Genomic DNA, 27,133 nt, shown 5'->3' on the forward strand with positions numbered 1-27,133 from the left:
TCCCTTCTGAATTCTGAGTTACTGAATAAATTTATGAATTGATTCTTACCTTGTATTTTAATGGGAAATTTGATTAAATTGGCATTTATAAGACCCCTAATACCAAAAAAGTTCTCCGCCTTGTAAATCTTGAAAAAAAATGGTCTTTTTTTCCTATTTTGTCCCTCGCGTGCCTACTCAATACTCAAAGACGCGAAATACCACTCTCGCGTTTTCATCTAAAACGTATTTATGAACTCACGTGTTTACAATATACGTGAGTTTTATAATATGCGTGAGTTATACCATACTACAACATAACTCACAGATATTACAATATACGGGAGTTATGTTGTAACATGCGTGAGTTATGATACACTATACTACAACATAACTCACAAATATTACAGTATAAGTGAGTCATGTTGTAATATGCGTGAGTTATGATATACCATATTATAACATAACTCACGCATATTACAATATATGTGAGTTATGTTGTAATATACGTGAGTTATGTTGTAATATACGTGAGTTATGATACACCATACTACAACATAACTCACGCATATTACAATATATGTGAGTTATGTTGTAATATGCGTAAGTTATGATACACCATACTATAACATAACTCATGTATATATTACAATATACGTGAGTTATGATACACCATACTACAACATAACTCACGTATATTACAATATACGTGAGTTATGTTGTAATATGCGTGAGTTATGATATACCATACTACAACATAACTCACGTATATTACAATATACGTGAGTTATGTTGTAATATATGTGAATTATGATACACCATACTATAACATAACTTACGCATATTACAATATACGTGACTTAAGTTGTAATATGCGTGAGTTATGATACACCATACTACATCATAACTCACGCATATTACTATATACGCGAGTCACTGTTTGTTCAACATGCTAAAATAAATAACACTGTAATAATATGCAATACCACTATTTATTCCATAGAAATGTTTTCAGCAAATTAAGAGTCATTGTTGAAGTAAACTTAGAACATTATGTTTCATACAATACAATTATTCATACAACATTATCTTAGGGAAATGTCACACATGAAAATAGAATTATTTAACATGTTGTTGAGATTATGATGTTGCTAAGATGATGATGGTTGATGTTGTTGCTGATATGATGCTACAGTAGTAGATGATGCAGGCATCACTGATTGCAAACAAACTTGTGGACAATTCTTGGCACATTGTATTTCCATGAAACCTACAAGCAAACTCCTCCTCAGTGAGTATTACGCGTGAGTCACATCTATCTTTGTTCATATAACATAGTATTCATTCACATTAAGGAGTTATCGAATCACGAACTAAAAATACAACCTAGTTATACTATACTATAACCAACCTAGTGTTCATAATCACTAAATAACATAAAATAAACATACTCATTTTGAGAACGAAGAGTAGTTGGTCTTCAAACAGAGAGGTCATGGTTGTAGTCGTAGTCGTTAACTACTAGTCGTGGTTGTGGTCTTATCGAATCACTAGCAGGAGTAGGGTTTGAGAGTACAGTCGGGGAGAGAGAGGGGAAGTCATGAATGGGTTTGTTTTTTTAAATTAGGGCAAAATAAAGTATAGATGAAAGACGCGAAATACCACTCTCGCGTTTTCATTTAAAACGCGTGAGTTTATAAACGCGTTTTAGATGAAAACGCGAGAGTGGTATTTCGCGTCTTTGAGCGGTAAGTGGGCGCGAGAGGGGCAAGACAGACATTTCGCAGGGAAAAAAGGTCCTTTTTACAAGATTTATTAGACGAGATCTTTTTTTGGAATTAGGGGTCTTATTAGGGCCATTTCATCAAATTTCCCATTTTAATAGCTCGTAAATTTATAAATATTTGTACGTCCTAAAATGGGCCCGCACATCTTTTTGCTTTTTCACAACCTACCATTTGAGATTATTGAGAGTGGCTACCTAATTTGTCATTTGAAAAAAAATAGGAAAAAATGTTTAAAGAATTTTTAGGAGTCCGGTGTTTAGTTACACATGGAAAAGAGTATCGACTCAAATGCCCATATAAAAAAGATGGTCTTTACTACGCAACTGTTATTTGTTTAAGATATGAAAATTTTACACTAAAATATTATTTAAAACATAGGTATACTTTAATGTTGAAACTTAACTCTAGCCTATGACTAGAGGGGACATGCCCGATATGCTTATATTCATGTGTCTAGTTCGATCATACAGCATAGGTGTTAGGAATTTTGAAAACGAATATTACTTTTATACTGTAATCTAGCAATGTGAGATGAGTAAATGCACAGGTTATTCAAGTCTAAAACAGAAGATCAAGCACATAATAAAACAACACCAGATTTACGTGGAAAAACCCTCTCAACTTGGAGGGTAAAAAACCACGGGGCCAACCAACAAATTTCACTATAAACAAGAAATAAATATAAATATTTTTCTCAACTTTAAACCTAAAGTTGGGGTATACAAACAGAGAAAACCAATTTCATTCAGACTCAAGCTAGTCTAGATATAAGATAACAAGAAATTAGAACCTGAAGGTGAAAATGTAAGAGATCTACTGCCTCCATCTCTTCTTCTTCCTCTGTTTCTTCTTCTTCTTTGTAGAATGTTCTCTCTCTCTAAAAGTGATAGAATGAGCATCATTCTTAGGTTTTGCTTGTTTTATTGAATGTCTGATTGGGCTGGACCCAAAGGCCCAACAATCTCCCATCCAGCCCACGGAGAGAGGCACACCAATCTTCAAGTCATCACTTGGTATTCATGCCGACAAGCTGACAACAAAGCTCGAGCTTGTCTTTTGGAACAATCTTCGTAAACATGTCTGATGAGTTCTTATCCGTGTGGATTTTCTTCAACTTCATCTATTGATTTTCTATTACATCTCTTAACCAATGAAACCTCACATCAATATGTTTAGTTCTGAAATGATATGTAGTATTCTTGCTCAAATCTATGGCACTTTAGCTATCATAGAAAATAATTGCATCTTCTTGTTGCATACCAAGCTCTATGAGAAATCTAATCATCCACAATAACTCCTTACCAGCTTCAGTTGCTGCAATATATTCTACTTCTGTTGTTGACAAAGCCACACATTTCTGCAACTTGGATTTCCATGATACGACTCCCCCTCCAAAAGTAAACACATAACCCTAAGTGGATTTTCTGTGATCTAGATCTCCAGCCATATCAGCATTTGTGTAACCTTCTAACACAACTTTACCATTTTCAAAATTCAAACACAAATTGGAAGTGCCTCTTAGATATCTAAGAATCCACTTCACTACTTCCCAATGTTGTTTTCCTGAATTAGAGAGGAACCTACTTACCACACTGAATGCATGCGCTATATTTGGCCTAGTTCAAACCATTGCATACATCAAACTCCCTACAGCTGAAGAGTATGGAACACTTGATATTTCATCATTTTCATTCTCTGTTGATGGACACATCTTCTTGCTAAATTTAAAATGGCTAGAAAGTGGACAACTTACTTCCTTTGCTCCTTGCATGTTGAACCTTTCAAGCACCCTTTCAATGTACTTCTCTTGTGACAACCAAAGTCTTTTAGCCTTTCTGTCACGAGTAATCTCCATTCCCAATATCTGACGTGCTTGGCCCATGTCCTTCATGTCAAATGTCTTAGACATCTTCTTCTTCAACATGGCTATTATCTGAGTATCATGTCCTACAATCAACATATCATCAACATAAAGTAAAAGGATTAGAAACTTTCCATTAGAAAATCTTTTGAAGTAAACACACGAATCTGCATTGGTTCTCTGGTACCCATGACTCATCATAAAAGAGTCAAATTTCTTGTACCACTGTCTCGGAGCTTGTTTTAAACCGTATAGAATATTCTTCAATTTGCAAATCATGTTCTCCTTTTCTTTCACTTCAAATACCTCTAGTTGTATCATGTAGATCTCTTCTTCCAAGTTACCATGAAGAAATGTAGTTTTTACATCAAGTTGCTCAAGCTCAAGGTCTAAGTTAGCTACTAGACCAAACACTGTACGAATGGAAGTCATCTTTACCACTAGTGAGAAAATCTCCTCAAAGTCGATGCCCTGTTTCTGTCAAAAACCCTTTACAACAAGTCGAGATTTGTACTTCATAATTTCTCCGATTTCATCTCTCTTTAGCTTGAACATCCATTTGTTTCTCAATGCCTTTCGGCCCTTAGGAAGTTCCACCAGCTCATATGTGCCCATTTCTTGCAATGACTTCATCTCATCTTTCATTGCATTCTGCCACTTAGCTTTGTCTTTATGAACTTGTGCCTCCTGAAAACATTTTGGCTCTCCTTCTTCTGTCAATAGAATATACTCTGAAGAAGGTTACCTTTTAGAAGGTTGGTACTCTCTTTCAGACCTTCTTAATGGGGGCTCTTCTGGCTTCTCTTAATGATGTTGCTCCCCCTACTCAGAAACATCATAAACAGTCTCATCATCATTACTACCATTCATGTCAGATATTTCCTCAGTGGCTTCTTCATTACGTTCATCTTCATCGGTTACTGTTGACTGTACATGTGAAGGAATTTGTATGAGTTTTATGGACTCATCAACTCTCTTTGACTTCTCGTTGATTTCTAAATTTATCCAATTCTAACCCTCGAAGAACACAACATCTCTGCATCTAACAATTCTTTTCTTTTCTGGGTCCCATAATCTGTATCCAAATTCCTCATTTTCATATCTAAGGAAAATGCATGAAATTGTTTTATCATCCAACTTGGATCTTTGCTCCTTTGAAATATGCACATATGTTTTGCATCTAAACACTCTTAGATGCGAGTATGAAATATTCTTCTTAGACCATACTCTTTCTGGTATTTCAAACTTCAAAGGAACAGAGGGTGACCTGTTTATGAGATAACAAGTTGTGCGAACTACTTCTGTCAAAACTGTTTTGGCAACCTTACCATCTTCAGCATGCATCTCACCTTTTCTACAATGGTGCAATTCATTCTCTCAGCCACACCATTGTATTGTGGAGTTCCATGCACTATTTTCTCAGGTCGATTTCCATATATTACACAATATGCTTTAAACTCCTTGGAGGTATACTCTCCCTCGTTATCAGAGCGAATACATTTCAGTTTATTGTCTATCTCTCTTTCTACCATGACATGGAACTCTTGAAAGTAATTAAATACCTGGTCTTTCGTTGGAAGTACTCTTGAAAGTAATTAAATTTATTTTCTCATGAAATAAATGTTAGAAAGTATCGATTGTCACCCAATGACTCCTCCTCAAAAGGACCACACACATCAGAATAAACCAAGTCCAACACATTCTAATTCCTTTCTGATGTTTGACTAAAAGAGACTCCGTGTTGCTTACCAAAAGGGCAATAGTCGCATAGATCCAAAACCTCATCTTTGGTTGAGGGGATGTGAAACTTCCTCACCAGAATTCGTAACCCTTTCTCACTCATGTGGCCGAGACGTTGATGCCACAGATTTAAAGAGCTTTCAGCTTGTACTGCATTAACCCCATTCTTGAGTATCTTCACATGGATTCTGTATAAGGAGTTCCACGATTTCCCTTTTACTACAATCATTGATCATTTGCTGAGCTTCCATTCTCCACTACCAAGGTAATGCATCACATGATATCAAGTTTAGACGCAAATCAGGAATATATCGCACATCTTTCAGTGTTAACTGATGTCCCAACTCTGTCTGCAATCAAATATCACCAATACCCATAATGCTCGAGTGACTAGTATTACCCATCTTCACTGTACCAAGATCTCCAGCCTTGTAAGTCATGAAGAACTCTCTATTTGGTATAGCATGATAGCAAGCACCTGTATCAACTATCCACTCAACTCCTTGGTGACTTTCTACATGTAGATATTGTTCTTTTTCACAAGAAAGAATCACTACATCATATGCAGTTACTTTGGCTGTGGTATTTCTGATCTCATCATCTTTCTTCTGATTTTTGTCTTCATTCTGTAGTCTTTTTCAGGCTCTACAATTTTTTTTCATTTGATCTTCTTTATCACAGTGATAACATTGTCTTCCCTTAGATTTTGATATGCCTCTGGATTTGCTATGGCCTCTTGATTGTTGTCGGTATTCAGCTCTTCCCATGTTTTCTATGACAAGGGTCAGTGCACTATTTGTATTAGTTGACTTCCTTCTTGTTTCCTCATTGAACAAACTACTAGTAACTATACTCATAGTAAGAACACCATTCGGAGCTGCATTACTGACTGTCACAACCAATGTCTCCCAACTGTCGGGCAATGATTCCAAGAGCAATAAGGCTTGTAGCTCATATTCTAAGGTCCTCTCCATCACTGACAAATGATTAATCAAACTCTAGAACTCATTTAAATGTTCAGCAACACTTGCACCTTTCTGAATTTCAGATTTACTAACTTTCGAATCAGAAACGTTTTGTTACCTACTGTTTTTACTCATATAATGACTTCAGCTTCTTCCACAACTCACGTGCACTCTTCTCACTTGCTACATGGTGGTACACACTATCATCAAGTCATTGTCTGATTGTGACGACTGCTTTCCGGTTCAATTTTGTCCAATCACTGTCAGACATATCTTTTGGCTTCGCACTATCTCTTTCAACCGGTTCATACAAGTCTTTACAGTAAAGAATATTCTCCATCTTGGATTTCCAAATCTGCTAGTTATTATTTGTTAACCTGTTCATTGTGCTATTTCCTTCCATCTCAATCTATAAAAGCAATCTTCAAAAAATAAAACCTAACAGCTATATACCACTTGTTGGGAAATTTGAAAACGAAGATTACTTTTATACTGTAATCTAGAAATGTGAGATGGGTAAATGCATAGGTTATCCAAGTCTAAAATAGAAGATCAAACACACAACAAACAAAACAACAACAGATTTACGTAGAAAACTCTCTCAACCTAGAGGGTAAAATACCACGGGGCCAACTAGCTAAGGATGGCATTTTGAAACCGCCCCACGAAAACCGAACTGAATTGCCCCGTTTGGGACGGTTTTTCCCCGAAACCGAACAAGGATGGGGCGAGGATGGTATTTGTGTCCCCCGCCCCGACCCGCCCCGATTTCACCCCGATTTTGCTCCGAATACCATAAACATAATTAAATATATTAAATCACCAATATATTTATTTATTTACTATATTTTATAAAAGTATTAAAATTATTTCTTTATAATAATATAAAATTTTAATATATTACAATATATATTATATTAAAAACGTTTATATAATTTTATTGTATAATATTTATTTATTTTTTAAAAATAAAAATTATTAATAGTCCCCCGCGGGATTTCCCGAAACCGAAAAATACCGAACAGGGCGGGGATTGTATTAAAAAAATCCCCGAAATTAAAATGGGACAGGGATTGTAATTGCATTCCCCGCCCTGAACTGCCCCATTGCCATCCCTACAACCAGCAAATTTCACTATAAACAAGAAACAAATACAAATGTTCTTCTCAACTTTAAACCCAAAGTTGAGGTTTACATACAGAGAAAATCAATTTCATTCAGACTCAATCTAGTTTAGATATAAGACAACAAGAAGTTGGAACCTAAAGGTGAAAATGTAAGAGATCTACTGACTCCTTCTCTTCTTCCTCTATTTCTCCTTCTCTGTTTCTTCTTCTTCTTTGCAGAATGTTCTCTCTAAAAGTGATAGAATGAGTCGCATTCTTAGGTTTTGCTTGTTTAATTGAATGCCTGATTGGGCTGGATCCAATGGCCCAATAATAAGTGGAAGATATATAAATAAAATTGAAATATACCCTTAGTGAGAGATGGTAAGGAAATGGTTAAGAGATATATATAATATATAATATGGGAAATGGTTAAGAGATATATATAATATATAACATGTTCTTTTCAAGAACCGAATACATAGGAAGACTCTTCAAGAGATATATAACATGTTCACACTAATTAAGCTAGGGTTTGTCATTCAACAAGGATGGCCATCACCGGAGCATGGCCAAAAACAAAGATTTTGGCCGAAATTTTCAAATAAAGAAATCAATGCTCTAAATTCAATTCTAAAACGGTCAATATCTTTCTTATATCATTTAGAACATGAACCAATCACTCAAAACCCATCATTCAACAAGGTCATACCTCTATTTTTAAGAAAAAAAATTTTTTGTTAAAATTTTCTTATTTCTTGAAACTACATCAAAAGTTAATTGCGGATTCCTAAATCTAAGCTTAAATTATTCTGAAACACATAAGAGATGATTCCGAATCATCACCCTCGATCCTGAGCCCGATGATGATCCAACGTTTTTAGATTTTAATTTGAATTTGAGCAAATGTGATTTGGAATGAATTAGAGAAAACTAACTTGATTGTTATCTTCCAAATCACATTTGGAATGAAATTGCACACTCAAATTAAACAATTGTACATGAATTATAATTGTAGAAGCTCAAATATGAAGAGAAGATAGTTGAATAAATAACTTATGTTATGAAATGAAGCTTATAATCGATTGATAAATGTTCCTAAGACATGTGGACAACTATTGGCTTGATCAGAACACGTTCTAGATCCTCATAAAAATCCAAGAAAAGATGAAAAACTTTAAATTTTAAGGGACAACAATAGTGGACTTCGATTCAAATGACCTAAGACTTTCGTCATATTCAGAAAAGCGGAGTTGATAACCTCTAATCGAACAATCTTATCCTTTTGTCCTTTTGGTTTTATTTTTTCATTTTCATGCAAGAAATCAAATACGATGTCAATACATTTTTTTTCTTTATCATTTATTATATTTATTTATTCACCCATTTATAGTTATTTATTTTGGGCTTTATTTATTTTTGTCTGGCACTTAGTTATTTTAAGGTACGTTAGGACCTATCTATACCCACCTTATTTTATTACCTTTAGGGTAGGGATTTTAGCTAATCTTGGAATAAATGTTCAGTATCAAGCAATGGTTCAGTCTCTTTAACTACTCGAAAGAAAGAAAGACTCCTCAGGAGCTTGATATTAAGGAGAAAAATATATGACAATTGAACTGAGAAAGCCAGTCTCAAGGGATTAGTCTGGTTCCCGGCCTAAAGAGTCCGTTAATTGAAGGAAGAATTATAAGTTTAATTGATATTGACTAAAATCCACTTATAGAATTGGTTTTTGTTCGAGACTTTTTTCTACGAAACCTTTGTCTAGTTTGTTAGGAGGTATCCCGAACTCCGCTCTGAATCGACCTTTTCTGGCTCGTTTAAGGACTTGTAGAAGACCCGGATCTGTTGAGGTGTTCCTTCCCATTGCGGGCAGGTTTTAAATTCCGGGTAAACGGGTCAGGGTTTTCTGTTATGAAAACAGGTTAGAGTATAAATACTTTTTTTTGGTATTTTTCTCATAACATACAGTAAAGTTGATAGAGAGTAAATTACAGATCTAGGGTTTTCTGGTTTCCTTCTTCTTCTTGTTCTTTGGCTGATCCAGAGAGAAAGATTGGGGGAGCTTTTGATTGTGGAGTAGTCCAATTATTCCTAGTGTAATAACTTCTTTCATTTGAGAGAAAGGCATGTAAGTTTATACTATTGACATTTGTTTGATTTAGTGAAATTTATCACTCCTGTGGACGTAAGTCGATTTTGACCGAACCACGTATATTGTGTTGTCGTTTATTCCTCTGTGTTATTTTAGTTCTTAGTAAATCTGTTGTTCGTCATAGACGATTTAGAAACTGATTTGTTGCAGGTTTAATTTCTAAGAAGATCCATAGTTTTGTTGTTGCAAAACCCAACAGTGGTATCAGAGCAGTATTGATTGGTTATCTATTTTAACATTGGAGCAGAGTGCTCTGCTGGTTGTTTGGAGAAATTCATAAAAAAGATCAACTGGTTTCTTTGCTTGGATTTTTGTCAGTTGTTAAGGCAGTAATAATGGGGAAATCTAGACTTGATATGGTGAGTCTGAATGGTACAAACTACAAGCAATGGAAACTGATGATTAGTGATCTGTTAGTTTCAGATGATTTGAATGAAGCAATTGAAAATGAGGGTGTTAGACCTGAGACTACAAAAGAGGCTGATTGGAAAAAAATATATAGAAAGGCCTGCAGCTTTATTCGTTGCTAGGTTGGTATAAATATTGTGCACCATGTTGAGAATGAGATTACGGCGTATGGTGTGTGGAGCAAACTTGAAGCTCTCTATGCTGGGAGGTCAGCAGGGAATAAAGCAGCACTGGTACGAAGGCTGGTGAATCTGAAGTACATTGATAATAAATCAATTGCTGAGCACTTGAATGAATTTCAAAATATTTTGAATCAGTTGAGTAGTATGAAGATAAACTTTGATGATGATGTGCAATCACTTTTAGTCCTTGGATCTTTGCCTGCAAGTTGGGAGACACTTATTATCACTCTCACCAACTCAGCACCAAATGGTAAAGTCAACATGACATTTGTCACCAGTTCCTTACTTGATGAGGAGAATCGAAAGGGGGATAAACCCTCTAAGTCTGATATGTTGGTGGCTGATAGAGAAAGATCAAACGATAATAGAAGTGGTTCGAGCAGGAGAAAGTCTAGAAGCAAATCTAGAGCTCCAAAGAAGGATGGTACTTGGCATTACTGTGGCAAAATGGGTCACTGGAAAAACGAGTGCTGAAAATTTAAAAATGATAAAGCGAAGGGTACAGTGAAGCCTAGAGAAAAGAAAGAATAGAGTGCATATACATATGCTTATGCTTCAGATGGTGAACTGACATATGCTTCTATCTGTCAAGACTCATGTCTTAGCACATCTTCAAATAAAACAACATGGATTGTTGACACAGGTGCCTCATTCTATATTAGTCCACACAAAGGTTACTTCCAGTCCTACAAAGCTGGTGATTATGGTGAGGTTTGTGTTAGATAAAATTAGATCGGTTAAATAAAACTTAACAAAAACAAAACTCTTGTGCAGGAACAGGCAAAGGACCGAACCGGTCAAATTAATAGACCGGTTAAGAAACTCAACTGGTCAAGTATCTAAACCCACCAGAAATATGACCGCACAAGAAAGACAAGATCGGTCAAAAATGAAGGCCGGAAACACTAGACAGACGGTCATTTAGAAGCCAAGGAATAACCGGAAGTCATCCGGTTAACACACATAACCGACCAACATAAAAAGACACTTCGGGCATCTATTGAGAATGATACCAAAGGAACAGACTGAATATTGCCATATTCATACAAGTTTGAGGAAAGTCTGCAGGCTGCAAAAGACCGTCCTACAAGATCTTTCCACTTCAGGATAAATCAGAAAGGCAATCTTCCAATTACAGACAACTGTCTAACCAACAGTTACCACATTGAGTAAAAGACAAACCTAGCCGGTTTGACCTACACACTAGAAGACTAGACCGCCAGGTCTGAAGACTAGACCGCCAGGTCTGAATCACTGAACCTTTGCTCAACCAATCAGATTCAAGGAAATGAAATGTGACCGTTGGCACATTTCACCTATAAAAGAAGGAGCTGAAGAGGAGTAAATGTACACAATTAATTTACAAGGGATACAGTGGACAATTAATTTACAAGTGACACAAGGGATTTTAAGAGGGTATCAAGTTCTGAACATTCTACAGCCTGAGTGATAAGATTGTGTTCTATCTCTAGAAAGCTTAAGCGCTAAGTTGAAGTGTAATTCTACAATTTCGGTTAAAATTGTACGGGTGTTATCGAGCAGGAAATAAGTCTCGATCGGATTGTGTTTGTATTCCTTAGTGAATATCCTTCTCGCGGTTTCGAGAGGAAGGGGTGACGTAGGAGCTTTATCTCCGAACATCCATAAAAAACATGTCTTGTTATTTGTTTTCCGCATACTTTATTTTCTAACCGATCTGCACTAACCTACTAATACCGCTCCAACCGATTCAACATCACCTAAACCGAATTACTAAATTCCAAAACCGACCCAGCAATCTCCAAACCTGTCCTATTCAAAACTGGTTCTGCCTATCTCGTGAGTGTGCTGCTTCAACCTGAAACAAACCACTTCCGCGCTTGAACCTGGTTCAAGGGTTTGTGACAGTTTGTGTAGTATTGAAACCCCGATATTAATCTCTAACCGGATTAATCACCACCCTTTGAGTGAAACGCGCTAACCGGCCAGACCTCGGTCCTCCCGCCGCGACCTAGATCCTAACAGTTCGCATGGGTAATAGTGGTGTATCCAAGATAGTTGGTCTTGGTGATGTTAGAATCGATACAAACATGGGTTGTTTCCTGACATTTAGAGATGTAAGACATGTTCCTGATTTGAGAATGAATTTGATTTCAGCAGGTAAGCTCGATGTTGGAGGCTACCATAATGTTTTCAGTGGTGGAGCATGGAAGCTAAGCAAGGGTTCATTGGTTGTTGCAAGAGGTAAGAAATGTTGTTCCTTATACAATACAAATTTGAAAATTGTCTATGATGCAGCATATTCTGTTTAGATGGAGTCATCCTTTGAGTTGTGGCACAAGAGACTAGGTCACATTAGTGAAAAGGGGCTGAATGTTTTGATCAAGAGGAATGAGTTGCTGAATCTCAAGGATGCTCATCTTGAAAATTGTGAGAATTGCTTGAAGGGTAAGAAGAATAGAGTCTCCTTCAGTAAGTCAAAAGTTGAACTGAAAAGGAATGTCCTTGAATTGGTCCATACAGATGTTTGTGGTCCTATGAAGATTAAATCCATAGGCGGTGCTTCCTATTTTGTAACCTTCATAGACGATGCACCTAGGAAGGTTTGGGCCTATGCTATAAAATCCAAGGATGAGGTTGCAGCAAGGTTTGAGGTCTTTCACAAGCTGGTTAAAAGAGAGACAGGAAGAAAACTGATGAGGATGCAGTCAGATAATGGGGGAGAGTACATAGGCTCATTTGATGATTATTGCAAAGAACAGGTTATTCGACATGAACAGACTGTGCCCAAGACTCCACAACAAAATGGTGTGGCAAAGAGGATGAACAGAACAATGTTGGAATGGATGAGGAGTATGCTCTCACATGCCAAGTTGGCTAAACATTTCTGGGCTGAAGCCATGAGTACTGCAGTGTATGTGATTAATCGTTCTCCCTCCAAGCCATTGAATAATAAGTGTGTAGAAAGCGTTTGGTCAGGTAAAGATGTTAATTATGACTATTTACGTGTTTTTGGTTGCAGAGCTTTTGTGCATGTTTCAAAAGATGAGAGGTCTAAGCTAGATACAAAAACTAGACAATGCATATTTTGGGGGTATGGTGATGAAAAGTGGGGATACAGGTGTTATGAACCAGTTGATAAGAAGGTTTTGAGAAGCCGAGATGTGGTATTTCTTGAAGATCAGACTATTGAGAATTTTGAAGATGGTGAAAAGCTTGATGCATACATACGTGACCTTTCTAGTCTTGAGTTGTCTCATGATGTTGAGGAGACAAGGCCACATGAGCTTCAGACTCAGATAATGATGATGATGTTTCTCGGGGACAAGCTGTAGGCCATGGAAATAATACTGATACTGAAACTGATCTTGGTGATAATGTTGAGGCTGATTTTGAAGTTCAACAAGAAGATGGAAATCAACAGAATTAACAAATAGAGGTACTTAGGAGGTCTACTAGGGAGAAAAGATCAAGTTTTAAGTACCCTACTACAGAGTATGTCCTTCTAACTAATTGTGGGGAGCATATATGCTATAAGGAGGCTCTTGAGGATTCTCATAAGAAAGAATGGTTAGCTTCCATGGATAAAGAGATGAAGTCATTGCTGAAAAATGGCACATATGATCTAGTTGAAAGACCAGAGAACAGAAAAGTATTACAAAATAAATGGGTGTACAAGATCAAGCAATAAGGTGATGATAGCAAGACAAGATATAAGGCTAGGCTGGTTGTCAAAGGTTTTGGCCAGCCAGAGGCATGAAATCGATTATGATGAGATTTTCTCACCGGTAGTGAAAATGACTTCTATCCGGGTGGTGTTAGGTCTAACTACTTGTATGGATCTTGAGGTTGAACAAATTGATGTCAAGACTGCATTTCTCCATGATGATTTGGATGAAGATGTTTATATGGAGCAACCTGAAGGTTACAATAAGAAAGTTGAGGAAAACAAGGTGTGCAAACTTGTCAAAAGTCTGTACGGTTTGAAGCAAGCACTAAGGCATTGGTATCTTAAGTTTGAGTCGTTCATGATCATCCATGGGTACATGAAGACGTCTACAGATCACTGTGTCTTTGTACAAAAGTTTGCTTCTAATAATTTTATTATACTTCTCCTATATGTTGATGACATGCTGATTGTTGGGAGAGACAATCTCAAAATTGCCAAGTTGAAAAATGATTTGGCTAAGTCTTTTGAGATGAAAGACTTGTGTTAAGCAAGACAAATTCTTGGAATGCAGGTCATTCGTGATCGGGTGAAGAAAAAACTATGGCTGTCTCAAGAGAGATATATTGAGAAGATTCTAAAACGATTCTATATGGACAAGGCAAAGGCAGTTGCTTGTTCATTGGCTACATACTTGAAAATAAACAAGACAATGTCTCCCAAGGATGAAGAGGAAAGACAAGAAATGTGCAGTGTTCCATATGCTTCAGAAATAGGCAGTCTGATGTATGCAATGATCTGTACACTAATAAAAAAAGGACCTTTACCGACGGTTTTTCTCGAAGGTTTTGTAAAACTCTCCTAAATACTCCCGAGAGGAACAAATCCTTCGGTATTAAAAATAGATTCCGAGGGGGGTGTAAAACCTTCGGGTTTATTAATTATTACCGAAAGTTCTACAAAGAACTTTCGGTTTTTACCTTCCCAAAAAACCAAAAAAAATTCTAAGTGTTGGATGTGGGTTAATTGCGAAGGTTTTTACAAAAACCTTCGGTTTTGAAATCCTGGGGTTTTTTAATTGCGAAGTTTATTCAAAAAACCTTCGGTTTTACCTTTTTTGAAATTCTCGTTTCCGAAAGTTTTACAAATAACCTTCGGTTTTTCTCAATTAAAAAAAATTCTAAATTTGTTAATGGTTATTTCCGAAGGGTCTTTAATAAACCTTCGGTTTTGACTAATATCAAAACCGAAAGTTATATAAAAACCTTCGGCATCAACCTCTATAAATACAAACCCTAACCCTTCTCTCTTTCATTCTACTCATCTCTCCTTTCTCTCTTTCCCGCGCCGCAGCCGCCTGCCTCCTTCACGCCGGTTCTTCTCTTCTCTCGTTCAGGTTTGCTTCATTTGTTTTTTTTTTGTTTTGTTTATTATGAGATTTAGATTTCTTAAGTTTATATATAGATATATTATCTAGATTTATGCTAGTTTACGTTATTTTGTTTGATTAATATATATATATACATACATCTGAAATGCATTTAGAATATGGGTGATTCATGGAAGAGACTTCGGCGTACACCGGAGAAACTGCATCTGTGTTACCAGAATCTGATAGCACAATCAGAAATTGCGGCACGCGAGGAAGAGGTAAGACAGATGACGCTGGAAATGGAACAAATCCGATTAAGGGATGCGGAAAGAGGCCGTTTGCTCAGTGAAATTAAAGCGGACAGGGCTGAAATGGCCAAGAGATTAAAGAATCTCGAACAGGAACTTGTATTGTTGAGGAGTCGACTGAATCAACCACCCCTCCTCCCACCCCATCTAATAATTTCTAGATTTATTATGTGTTTATTAGTTTTCCCGTACGAACGATGACAATATTTTTATGTGTTTTGTTTTAATATTCATGAATTATTATTATTATGTTTGGTTTGGTTTGGTTTAATAGGTTGTTAATGAATTATTTTATTATTGTTTACTTTTCACCTTAGTTTTTAAAAAAACCAGCATGGCCAAAATCGAAGGTTTATTTGAAAACCTTCGGTTTTGACCTTCGTTTAAAAAATCTAAAAAATTTCTAAGGGTCAAAACCGAAGGTTTATTTGAAAACCTTCGGTTTTGACCCCTGTTTAAAAAAATCTGAAAATTTTCTAAGTATGGGGGAAGGGTAAAAACCGAAGGTTTATTTGAAAACCTTCGGTTTTGACCCCTATTTAAAAAATTCTTATAATTTTCTAAGTATGGGGAAGGGTAAAAACCGAAGGTTTATTTGAAAACCTTCGGTTTTGACCCCTATTTAAAAAAATCTTAAATTTTTCTAAGTGTGGGGAAGGGTAAAACCGAAGGTTTATTTGAAAACCTTCGGTTTTGACCCCTGTTTAAAAAAATCTTAAATTTTTCTAAGTGTGGGGAAGGGTAAAACCCAAGGTTTATTTGAAAACCTTCGGTTTTGACCCATGTTTAAAAAAATCTGAAAATTTTCTAAGTATGGGGGAAGGGTAAAAACCGAAGGTTTATTTGAAAACCTTCGGTTTTGACCCCTGTTTAAAAAAATCTTAAATTTTTCTAAGTGTGGGGAAGGGTAAAAACCGAAGGTTTTCAAATAAACCTTCGGTTTTGACCCATGTTTAAAAAATTCTGAAAATATTCTAAGTATGGGGAAGGGTAAAAACCGAAGGTTTATTTGAAAACCTTCGGTTTTGACCCCTGTTTAAAAAAATCTTAAATTTTTCTAAGTATGGGGAAGGGTAAAAACCGAATGTTTATTTGAAAACCTTCGATTTTAACAATTTCCAAAAACATTCTGATCAAGGTCAAGACCGAGAGGTATATTTAAAACCTTCGCAAATACACATAAAAACCGAAAGTTAATTGTATAACTTTCGGTTTTAACACTTCCTAGTTTGTTAAATTATTTTGTTTTTAACCCACTAATCTTAACTTCTAACTAATATAATCAATTGTGTGTTGTATTTTAAAAATTAATATTGTGTTTAATGTTAAAATCTTTATGATTGTGTTTGATTATTATAGAGAAGTCTATATGAATGTTTATGTTTGATTATCTTATGAATGTGTGTAATGTTTGATCATATGGATTGTACAATATTTTAAATATATCAAATATGTTAAATTAATGTTGTTAAAGGTCATTAGAAGGTGAAAAACCAAAGAATTTAACAATTTTTCAAGTGATAATTCCAAAAGTTATATAATTAACTTTCGGAAATAACCATCAAAACCGAAAGTTTTATATAAACTTTCGGGTTTTACATTTCTCAAGACCGGGGGTTTTATATAAAACCTTCGGTTTTGATAGATATTTCCGAAAGTTAATTATATAACTTTCGGAATTATCACTTGACAATTTTTTAAATTAAATTATTTTTTCTTTCCAATATAGACTCCTAACTAATATAATCAATTGTGTGTTGTATTTTAAAAAATAATATTGTGTTTAATGTTAAAATGTTTATGATTGTGTTTGATTACATATAGAGAAGTGTATATGAATGTTTATGTTTGATTATCCTATGTATTTGTGTAATGTTTGATCATATGGATTGCCAAATGTTTTAAGGATATCAAATGTGTTAAATTAATGTTGTTCATGGTTATTAGAAATTGAGAAACCAAATAATTTAACTATTTGTGAAATTATAAAACCGAAATTTAAACATATAACTTTCAGAAATAACCACCAAAACCGAAAGTTTTATATAAAACTTTCGGAAATGACCTTTATCAAAACCGAAAGTTTTATATAAAACTTTCGGAAATGACCCTTATCAAAACCGAAAGTTTTATATAAAACTTTCGGAAATGACCCTTATCAAAACTGAAAGTTTTATATAAAACTTTCGGAAATGACCCTTATCAAAACCGAAAGTTTTATATAAAACTTTCGGAAATGACCTAATAAAATAAAAAAACGCGCCTCTTCTTTTCTTCTTTCCCGATTTCCTTTCCCTCTTCTCCTCTTCTCTCAGTCGCCTACTCCCCGACGACGACGCCCAACCAGACGAAGACGCCGCCCAACCCTACGACTACGCCGCCTACTCCCCGAATCTTCCCGTTCCCATTCGCCTCCTCCGCTCAAGAAGAAATCCATCGGACGATTAAGAAAGAGAACGCCGCCTCCGCCTGAAGAAAGCCGCCGCCTCCTCCTGAAGAAAGTCGTCGCCGCCTATTGAAGACGGAGAACCGCCCTGCTGCTAGTCGCCGCCGCCGCCCTGCAGGTTAGTTTTTTATTTTTTTTCAATATTATTGTTAGATTTTTTTGGATTATTGTTAGATTATTGTTAGATATTTTCAATTATGTTGAATTGTTGTTAGATTATGTGTATATTATTGTTAGATTAGGTTATAAGTTTGAGATTAGGTTATTGGATTAGATTTTGGAATTGATTTTGGATTTGGTTGAAATTGGTTGTTGGATTATTTTTGTTGAAATTGGTTGTTGGATTTTGTTTCTGAATAGATTATGTTGGATTATTGTAAGATTAGTTTATATTATTGTTAGATTATGTTATAAGTTTGAGATTAGGTTATTGGATTAGATTTTGGAATTGATTTTGGATTTGATTGAAATTGGTTGTTGGATTTTGTTTTTGGATAGATTATGTTGGATTATTGTTAGATTAGGTTTATATTATTGTTAGATTAGTTTAGATTATGTATTGGATTAATGTTAGTTTAGTTTGATTTTGTTAGATTGATTATATTATTGGATTGATTTGGTATATGTTTATGTTTGATTTTGTTGGATTCATGTTATTGGATTGATTTGGTATATGTTTATGTTTGATTTTGTTGGATTCATGTTAGATTTGGTTTATTATTGTTTGATTAATAGGTATATGCGTTTATATTTGGTGATTTTGTTGGATTTGGTTTTTGATTAATACTTTATTGTTTGATTAATAGGGTTTATTATTGTTCGATCTACCTACAGTCGCTCTTCTTCGTCGCTCTTTTTGTGCAAGGTTAGTTATTGTTGGTTTATTATATGGTTAGGTTAGTTTAATGTTAGATTTATGTTATATTTTCATGTTAGATTTAAGTTTGATTTATGATTGATTTGATTTATGTTAGATTAGGTTTGATTTATGTTAGATTATGTTAGATTAGGTTTGAAATGTGTATGAATGAAATAATGTTAAATTAGATTTGTTTTGAATTAGATTTGATTTTAGGTTAGATTAGGTTTGAATAAAATTATGTTGGATTAAAATTGATTGATTTGAAATGTGTATGAATGAAATAATGTTAGATTATATGTATGTTAGATTTAAGTTTGATTTATGTTAGGTTTTATTATAGTTTGTTTAGGTTGAATTTTAGTTAGAAAATGTTAGATTTAGTTAGAAAATGTTAGATTTATGTTGAATTTCGTTTGAATAATGATAGATTAGGTAGCGATTAGGTTACAATTATGTAAGCCTAATTAATTTAGACAAATTTAAGTAAATAATAATGCGGGTTGTTTTCCATTTTATTAGAAATATGGAAGTACCCGATAAAAGCTGGATGACCTTACGTCGAGATCATCCAGATTACGAGGAAGGCGTTGACAAATTCCTCGAGTATGCTCTTAGGAATACATCCCGACAAACCGTGAAATGTCCCTGCGTGAAATGCTTGAACACGCCGTTTATGGAAATAGACAAAGTGAAGACTCACCTCATCATTTATGGAATAAATGTTCATTATGAGTATTGGTATTTTCATGGAGAAAAGAGACGTACTACTCAAGTGGTTAATGAAGATGTCGATGACTTCGATGATGATGACGACGATGATCAGTCGGAGGATGCCATGCCGGAATTCAACGATGCGGGACCGGAGATGAATAATACAGTTAATGAAGAGGTCAATGAAGAACGTTATATGCACGAATTTATAAACGATATGTTCCCCAACGTTAATGACGTCCCGAGCAACGATAAACCAGTCGAAGATGCGCATAGATTTTATAAATTGCTTGATGATTGCAAACGGCCATTGTATGAAGGTGCTCGAATAACGAAATCATCGGCACTACTGAAACTACTTCACATAAAAAATGTATGTCAATGGACGAATTCTTCGTTCGATATGTTGCTGCGTCTGCTTAAAGACTACATATTACCGATTGACGCTCAATTGCCAAACTCATACTACGAAAGTAAAAAATTCATTACTGATATCGGGCTTAAATATGACAAGATAGACGCATATAAGAACAACTGTATGCTATTTTGGAAGGAAGACATAAATGTAAATTCTTGCAGAGTTTGCGGTCTTTCAAGATGGAAAGTCGACCAAACAAGTGGGACAGTTCGGGAGAAGCAAAATAGGAAATTTATTCCAAAAAAGGTGTTGAGATATTTCCCTTTAATACCAAGACTGCAAAGACTATACATGTCCTCAAAAACGGCTCCAATGATGAGATGGCATAAAGAAGGAATAGTTGATAGTGATACGTTGAGACATCCCGCTGATTCCTTAACTTGGAAGACGTTTGATGAAAATTATACAGATTTTGCTTCAGAATCTCAAAACGTAAGACTGGGTTTATCAAGCGATGGGTTTCAGCCATTTGCAAATGAGAAAAAATTATACAGTGTTTGGCCGGTTATTCTCGTTCCTTATAATGTGTCACCCACGACTTGCATGGATTCTAGCAATTTCATTTTATCTATGTTAATTCCGGGTCCAAAGAGTCCGGGAGATGCAATTGACATATTTCTCCAGCCATTGATCGAAGAGTTGCATGAACTGTGGAAAACAGGTGTCAAAACGTTTGATGCACACACTTCGCAATACTTTAACATGCGAGCGGCGTTGTTGTGGACAATTAACGACTTTCCCGCATACGCGAATTTATCAGACTAGAATACGAAAGGTAAATTCGCTTGTCCTTGTTGTAACATCGACACGGTATCTCTTCGATTGGTTCATGGTTCCAAACAATGTTACTTGGGTCATAAACGTTTCCTTCCACCGAAGCACAAATACAGAAGGGATAAAGAGTCGTTTGATGGTCGAACTGATTATAGAGATCCCCCTAGATTGTTAACGGGGAAAGAATGTTACGAGCAAGCACGAGACCTAGAAGACATAATTCTTAGTGCGGATCTGAGCAAGAGAACCAAGATATATCATGAAACGCGGGGAGACAATTGGAACAAACTTAGCATTTTCTTCCGTCTGCCTTATTGGAAATCACTATTATTGAGACATAATTTGGATGTGATGCATATTGAGAAAAATATCTGTGATAGCGTGTTGGGAACAATAATGAATGTGAAAGAGAAGAATAAGGATGGTCCTAAAGCCCGTAAAGACTTAGAACTCTTAGGCATAAAATCATGGTTACATCCTATAAATGATGAATGAGTTGTTCATTATCCAGAAGCGTCTTTCACTTTGACATCCGAAAATAAAAAACGTCTTTGTAACTTCTTGAAAGATCTCAAGTTGCCCGATGGCTTTTGCTCAAATATCGGCGGTTGTGTAAATTGGGAAGAGAAAAAGATTTCGGGATTAAAGAGTCATGATTGTCACATTTTATTGGAATATCTTATTCCTTTAGCAACTCGTATATTACTTCCAGAGAATGTGTATGATGCGTTAGTAAATTTGTCTCGTTTCTTTCGGTTGTTTTGCTTCAAAGAGTTGATTCAAGAGGACCTCGAACAATTGTACATGGATATTACATTGACACTTTGCAAATTTGAAATGATTTTTCCGCCGTCAATCTTTGACATCATGATGCATCTCCCGGTTCACTTGTCATTTGAGGCTTTGCTTGGAGGACCTGTTCAGTATCGATGGATGTATCCGTTTGAACATTACATTGGTACAATGAAAAGATATTTGCGGAATAATAACCACCCCGAAGCCTCTATAAGCGAGAGCTATCTTATTAATGAGAGTATTAGTTTATGTGCCAGGTATATGGAAGAACAAGAGCAAGAAAATGCACAACTGGAAATCTCGGGCATTTCAATATTTGCATCGTTGGAAGACCTATCTAACGGAAAAGTATACAACTTGGATTATATCGATCGAGTGACAGCTCATTCTTACATTTTGAAAAATTGTCCCGAAGCAGAACCTTTTTACATGTAAGATTCGATGTTGCTGTTACTAATTATCATTAAAGAGTGTGCTATTTAATATTCGATCTATTTGCAGAGATTATAACAACGAGTCCAGTGGAGAAATGTTTGCCGCATATTTCAAGCATCGAGTGAGTAAATTATAAACCATATATCCAAACTCTTTTTATTAATTTTAACAACTTCATTTCGGATACATATATAGGTCGCCCATTTAGCAGAAATTAACGACATATCAAGAGACCTCAAAATCTTAAGAGAAGGTCCAAGTATGTACTCGTCTATGTATGTTTGGTGTAAAGTAAACGGATTCAAATTCTGTACAAAAAAACACGACGAAAGTTTGACCACTCAAAATAGTGGGGTGGTTGTTGAGGGGTACAATGGATCTAAAACTATGTCATACTACGTAGTTTTAACGGATGTAATCGAAGTACAATACTATTCTCACAAACGAGTTGTTTTATTCAAGTGTAAGTGGTTTGATACACACTCGGGGGAACTAAGAGTGAAAGTGGATAAATATGGCTTCGTAAGTGTAAATGTAAACCGAATTTTGAAAACTCAAAGTCAAGACCCGTATATATTGGCGAGTCAAGCGAAACAAGTATTCTACGCCCCTGATATGTCAGCCCGACCCGGTTGGAAGATTGTGACAAAAATAAAACCGCGGTTTACAAACATATAGTTTAGATTAATTAATTAGGTAGATTTATATTGGTTACTTTATATTCGTTCTTATTACTACTTCATTTCAAATATTCGCTCATTTATTAATGGTATGCATTAAGAATGTATGAAGGTCGTAAAGAAACTTGGAAGAGTATGAGGAAGACACCCAGCAAATTGTTAAAGCCATACCAGAACCTACTTGCCCAATCCGAGTCCTTAAAACTCCGAGGATCTTCTTCTAGAGACCAACCACCCATTGCTGTGGAGCCGATAGCTACTGCGCCTCCCCCAACAGACGAGGATGTTGAGGCTAGTGAGCTCCAAGAGTTTATAGAGAGCACATTTGCTGATATGGTGGATAGCGATGAGGCTGCAGACGAGGGTCTCGAGGAGCCTATCGAGGAGGAGGATGGCGATGGCGAGGGGGAGCACGGTTCCACTCTCGACCCATCATCGACATGTAACTCGTTTACAAATTAGTTAGTGTTTAAATTGATTGACATATCTAATTATGATTTTGATAATTTTGAAGAATTTTCTGCCCGCAAGAGACGGAGGAAGAACAAGAATATTGCGATGTCTAAGTGGGTAGCGGGGACAAGGATTCCTCTTACATTTAGGGAGAAAGATGGGAGGCCAGGCGGTACAGACGTGGGAAGAACACGGTGGTCTAGACATGTGGGGTCGATTATCCGGGACTCCGCAGCCGTCTCACACCGTCTTCTAAAGTGGAAGGCTTTAAGTGTAGACCAATTGGATTCACTGTGGACTGCTATCAAGGTAATACTTATTACTTGATTATACATTACGTCATTAAATAATTATTTTTAACATTTGGATGTTATTTTTTTCAGGATCCGTTCGAAGCTACTAATGGTGATATTGAGTCTTTTCGAAAGACCGGATTGGGACACGCCAATCAGATATGGGATAGATGGCGGTCGGATTTGAACAAGACATATATCCGCGTCCACAAAGAAGACGAGGCGGCGGTACTGGCTAATCCTCCACCGAACTACGATCGAGATAATTGAGAGTTTGTGTGTCGCAACCATTTCTTCACAGAAACATTTAAGGTATGGTTTCATAATTCAAATAAAAGTTGATATTAATTAATCTAACTTCATTTTTTATTTCAAATACAGAGAAACATTTCTATAAATATGAAGAACAGGAAGAAGTTGAAATTCCCGCATCGAACGGGAAGTAGACCGTTTGCACAAATTGAAGACGAGTTGGTAAGTACATTATTTGTAATAACTTAATCTAAAGATACCTATTAATTATATAAATCATTTATTTCAACAGGCGATTGAAATGGTACAGGCACCGTCTGTAATTGAAGTATTCAAGAGGACCCATACCCCCAAACCGACAAAAGAAAACCCAACACCCGTCCCGGACGAACACGTGCAAGAGAAAATTGTAAGTGAATTGAATATTCCTAGTTTTTTATTATAGAAATGATATTTTATTTGAATTGTGCAGGTTGAGATGAAAGAGGTTGTTAGTAACGAACCGGGAATATCGGATTTTGAATTGACGGAGAGGGTGTTCGGACAACAAAAACACGGGGTAGTGTTCGGAATGGGATCAGGCGTCCGGCCCACACACTTTCGTGAGGATCGTCGAAGTGGAAACAGTTCACAGCGAAACAATGAGCGATTGTTAGAAGAGAATCAAATAATGAAGCTCAAGCTGGAGGAACTGGAGAAGAGGGATGAAGAAAGAAGGCGAAGAATGGAAGAAATGGAAGCGGAAAAGGAAGAAATTGTGACAAGAATGGAGAGGGAGAAGTTAGAGATGAACGCAAGAATGGAGAGAATCGAATTGTATATGAGGCAACAACCACCTCCTCCTCCCCCCATAAGCTAAAGTTGTTTCGATTCAAAACATGTTTTAATTAGTAGTTGTGTAAATTTGAATTTGTAACTGATTTTTCGGATTATTAGTTTGGTTTCGAATTTTGTAATGTTAATGATCAATTAATGTGATCGTTTAATTTATGTGGCATTTCTTTTATCATTGATTGTTTGGTTTGGCTGAACAGGTTTTGGTTGCAAGGTTTTGGTTGCGAGAAAAATAATCTGAAATTTTTAAAAAAATTACGGGAAAAAACCGAAAGTGATATTGAAATCTCTCGGTTTTTCTTCAAATGGAAAAACCGAGAGTTATTAGAAAACTCTCAGGTTTCTCCAAACAGAAAACCGAGAGTTATATGACAAACCCTCGGTTTTTACCCAAAGAGGAAAACCGAGAGTTATATGAAAACTTTCGGTTTTTCCAATTGTGGAAAAAATGAGGGTTTTACAAATAACTCTCGGTTTTCATCAAATGGAGAAAACCGAGAGTTTTCAATATTACTCTCGTTTTTTTAAATGGAGAAACCCGAGAGTTTTCTAATAACTCTCGGTTTTCTTCAAATGGAGAAAACCGAGAGTTTTCAAATAACTCTTGGTTTTCTCCATTTGAAGAAAACCGAGAGTTTTCTAATAACCCTTGGTTTTCTCCATTTGAAGAAAACCAAGAGTTATTAGAAAACTCTCGGTTTTTCCACAAAGAGAAAACCGAAAGTTTTTCAATTACCTTTCGATTTTACTCTAGAGTATCTAAACCGAAAACTCTACGATATCTCTCGGTAAATGCCCAATTGTTTTTTACGAGAGAGTCAATACCGAGGGATGGCGAGAGTAACCAAAACCTTCGGTAATGTGTCTATACCGAAAGGTATAGGGTCAAAATCGAGAGTTTTTACTCTCGGTTTTGACCCTTTTTTCACCAGTGGTACAAGACCAGATATAGCTCAGGTAGTTGGAGTAGTTAGTCGTTTCCTTTCAAATCCTGGTAAGACACACTGGGAAGCGGTTAAGTGGCTAATGAGATATCTTCGAGGGACCTCCAAATACGCTTTGTGTTATGGTACTGGAAAGCCACATGTTGAAGGGTTTTTCTGATTCAGATATGAGTGGTGATATTGACACAATGAGATCAACTTCAGGGTATTTGTTTACTTTTGGAGGAGGAGCTGTAACATGGAAGTCTCGTCTACAGAAATGTGTTGTTTTGTCTACTACAGAAGCTGAATATATTGTCATTACTGAATGTTGTAAGGAAATGAGATGGATGAAATAATTGTTGAAAGAAATAGGCATTACACAAGACAGGTTTGTGGTGTTTAGTGACTCACAAAATGCTATACATGTAAGAAAGAATCCAAGTTTCCATTCACGTTCAAAACATATCCAAAGAAGATACCATTGGATCCTTGAAGTGCTCGAGAATAAGGAGTTATATTTGGAGAAAGTGCATACAGATGAGAACGGGTCAGATATGATGATAAAGGGCTTGCCAAGAGGCAAGCATGAGATATGTTGTGCCAAAGCCGGAATGGTTCTGGTAGGAGCGTCACGATGATGAATGTTTATAGCAACATTCTCCCATGGCTCGGAAGGGGAGAATTGTTGAGGTGTTCCATGCCATTGCGGGAGGGTTTTAAATTTTGGGTAAACGGGTCAGAGTTTTTGTTATGAAAATGGGTTAGAGTATAAATACTTTTTTTTGTATTTTTCTCATAACATATAGTAAAGTTGAGAGAGTAAATTACAGATCTAGGGTTTTCTAGTTTCCTTCTTTTTCTTGTTCTTTGGCTGATTTAGAGAGAAAGATTGGGGGGTTCACAACGAAACAATGAGCGATTGTTAGAAGAGAATCAAATAATGAAGCTCAAGCTGGAGGAACTGGAGAAGAGGGATGAAGAAAGAAAGCGAAGAATGGAAGAAATGGAAGCGGAAAAGGAAGAAATTGTGACAAGAATGGAGAGGGAGAAGTTAGAGATGAACGCAAGAATGGAGAGAATCGAATTGTATATGAGGCAACAACCACCTCCTCCTCCCCCCACAAGCTAAGGTTGTTTCGATTCAAAACATGTTTTAATTAGTAGTTGTGTAAATTTGAATTTATAACTGATTTTTCGGATTATTAGTTTGGTTTCGAATTTTGTAATGATAATGATTAATTAATGTGATCGTTTAATGTATGTGGCATTTCTTTTATCATTGATTGTTTGGTTTGGCTGAACAGGTTTTGGTTGCAAGGTTTTGGTTGCGAGAAAAATAATCTGAAATTTTTAAAAAAATTACGGGAAAAAACCGAAAGTGATATTGAAATCTCTCGGTTTTTCTTCAAATGGAAAAACCGAGAGTTATTAGAAAACTCTCGGGTTTCTCCAAAGAGAAAACCGAGAGTTATATGACAAACCCTCGGTTTTTACCCAAAGAGGAAAACCGAGAGTTATATGAAAACTTTCGGTTTTTCCATTTGTGGAAAAAACGAGGGTTTTACAAATAACTCTCGGTTTTCATCAAATGGAGAAAACCGAGAGTTTTCAATATTACTCTCGGTTTTCTTCAAATGGAGAAACCCGAGAGTTTTCTAATAACTCTCGGTTTTCTTCAAATGGAGAAAACTGAGAGTTTTCAAATAACTCTCGGTTTTCTCCATTTGAAGAAAACCGAGAGT

General features: G+C 36.0%; 1 protein-coding gene across 1 annotated transcript in view; it reads right to left on the reverse strand.

Annotated features, from left to right (window-relative positions):
* Positions 1–4,449: 4,449 nt before the first annotated feature.
* The window catches only part of LOC124945160 (heat shock cognate 70 kDa protein-like), an 81,376-nt gene continuing 58,692 nt past the window's right edge, over positions 4,450–27,133 (reverse strand). Inside the window, exons 5-6 of the mRNA XM_047485550.1 lie at positions 4,644–4,729; positions 4,450–4,554 (exon numbers count right to left, since the gene is read on the reverse strand). Coding sequence (XP_047341506.1) covers positions 4,450–4,554; positions 4,644–4,729 — 191 coding nt within the window. The remainder of the gene's footprint in view (positions 4,555–4,643; positions 4,730–27,133) is intronic.

Source organism: Impatiens glandulifera, chromosome 1 (assembly GCF_907164915.1).
Source record: "Impatiens glandulifera chromosome 1, dImpGla2.1, whole genome shotgun sequence".
NCBI lineage: Eukaryota > Viridiplantae > Streptophyta > Magnoliopsida > Ericales > Balsaminaceae > Impatiens > Impatiens glandulifera.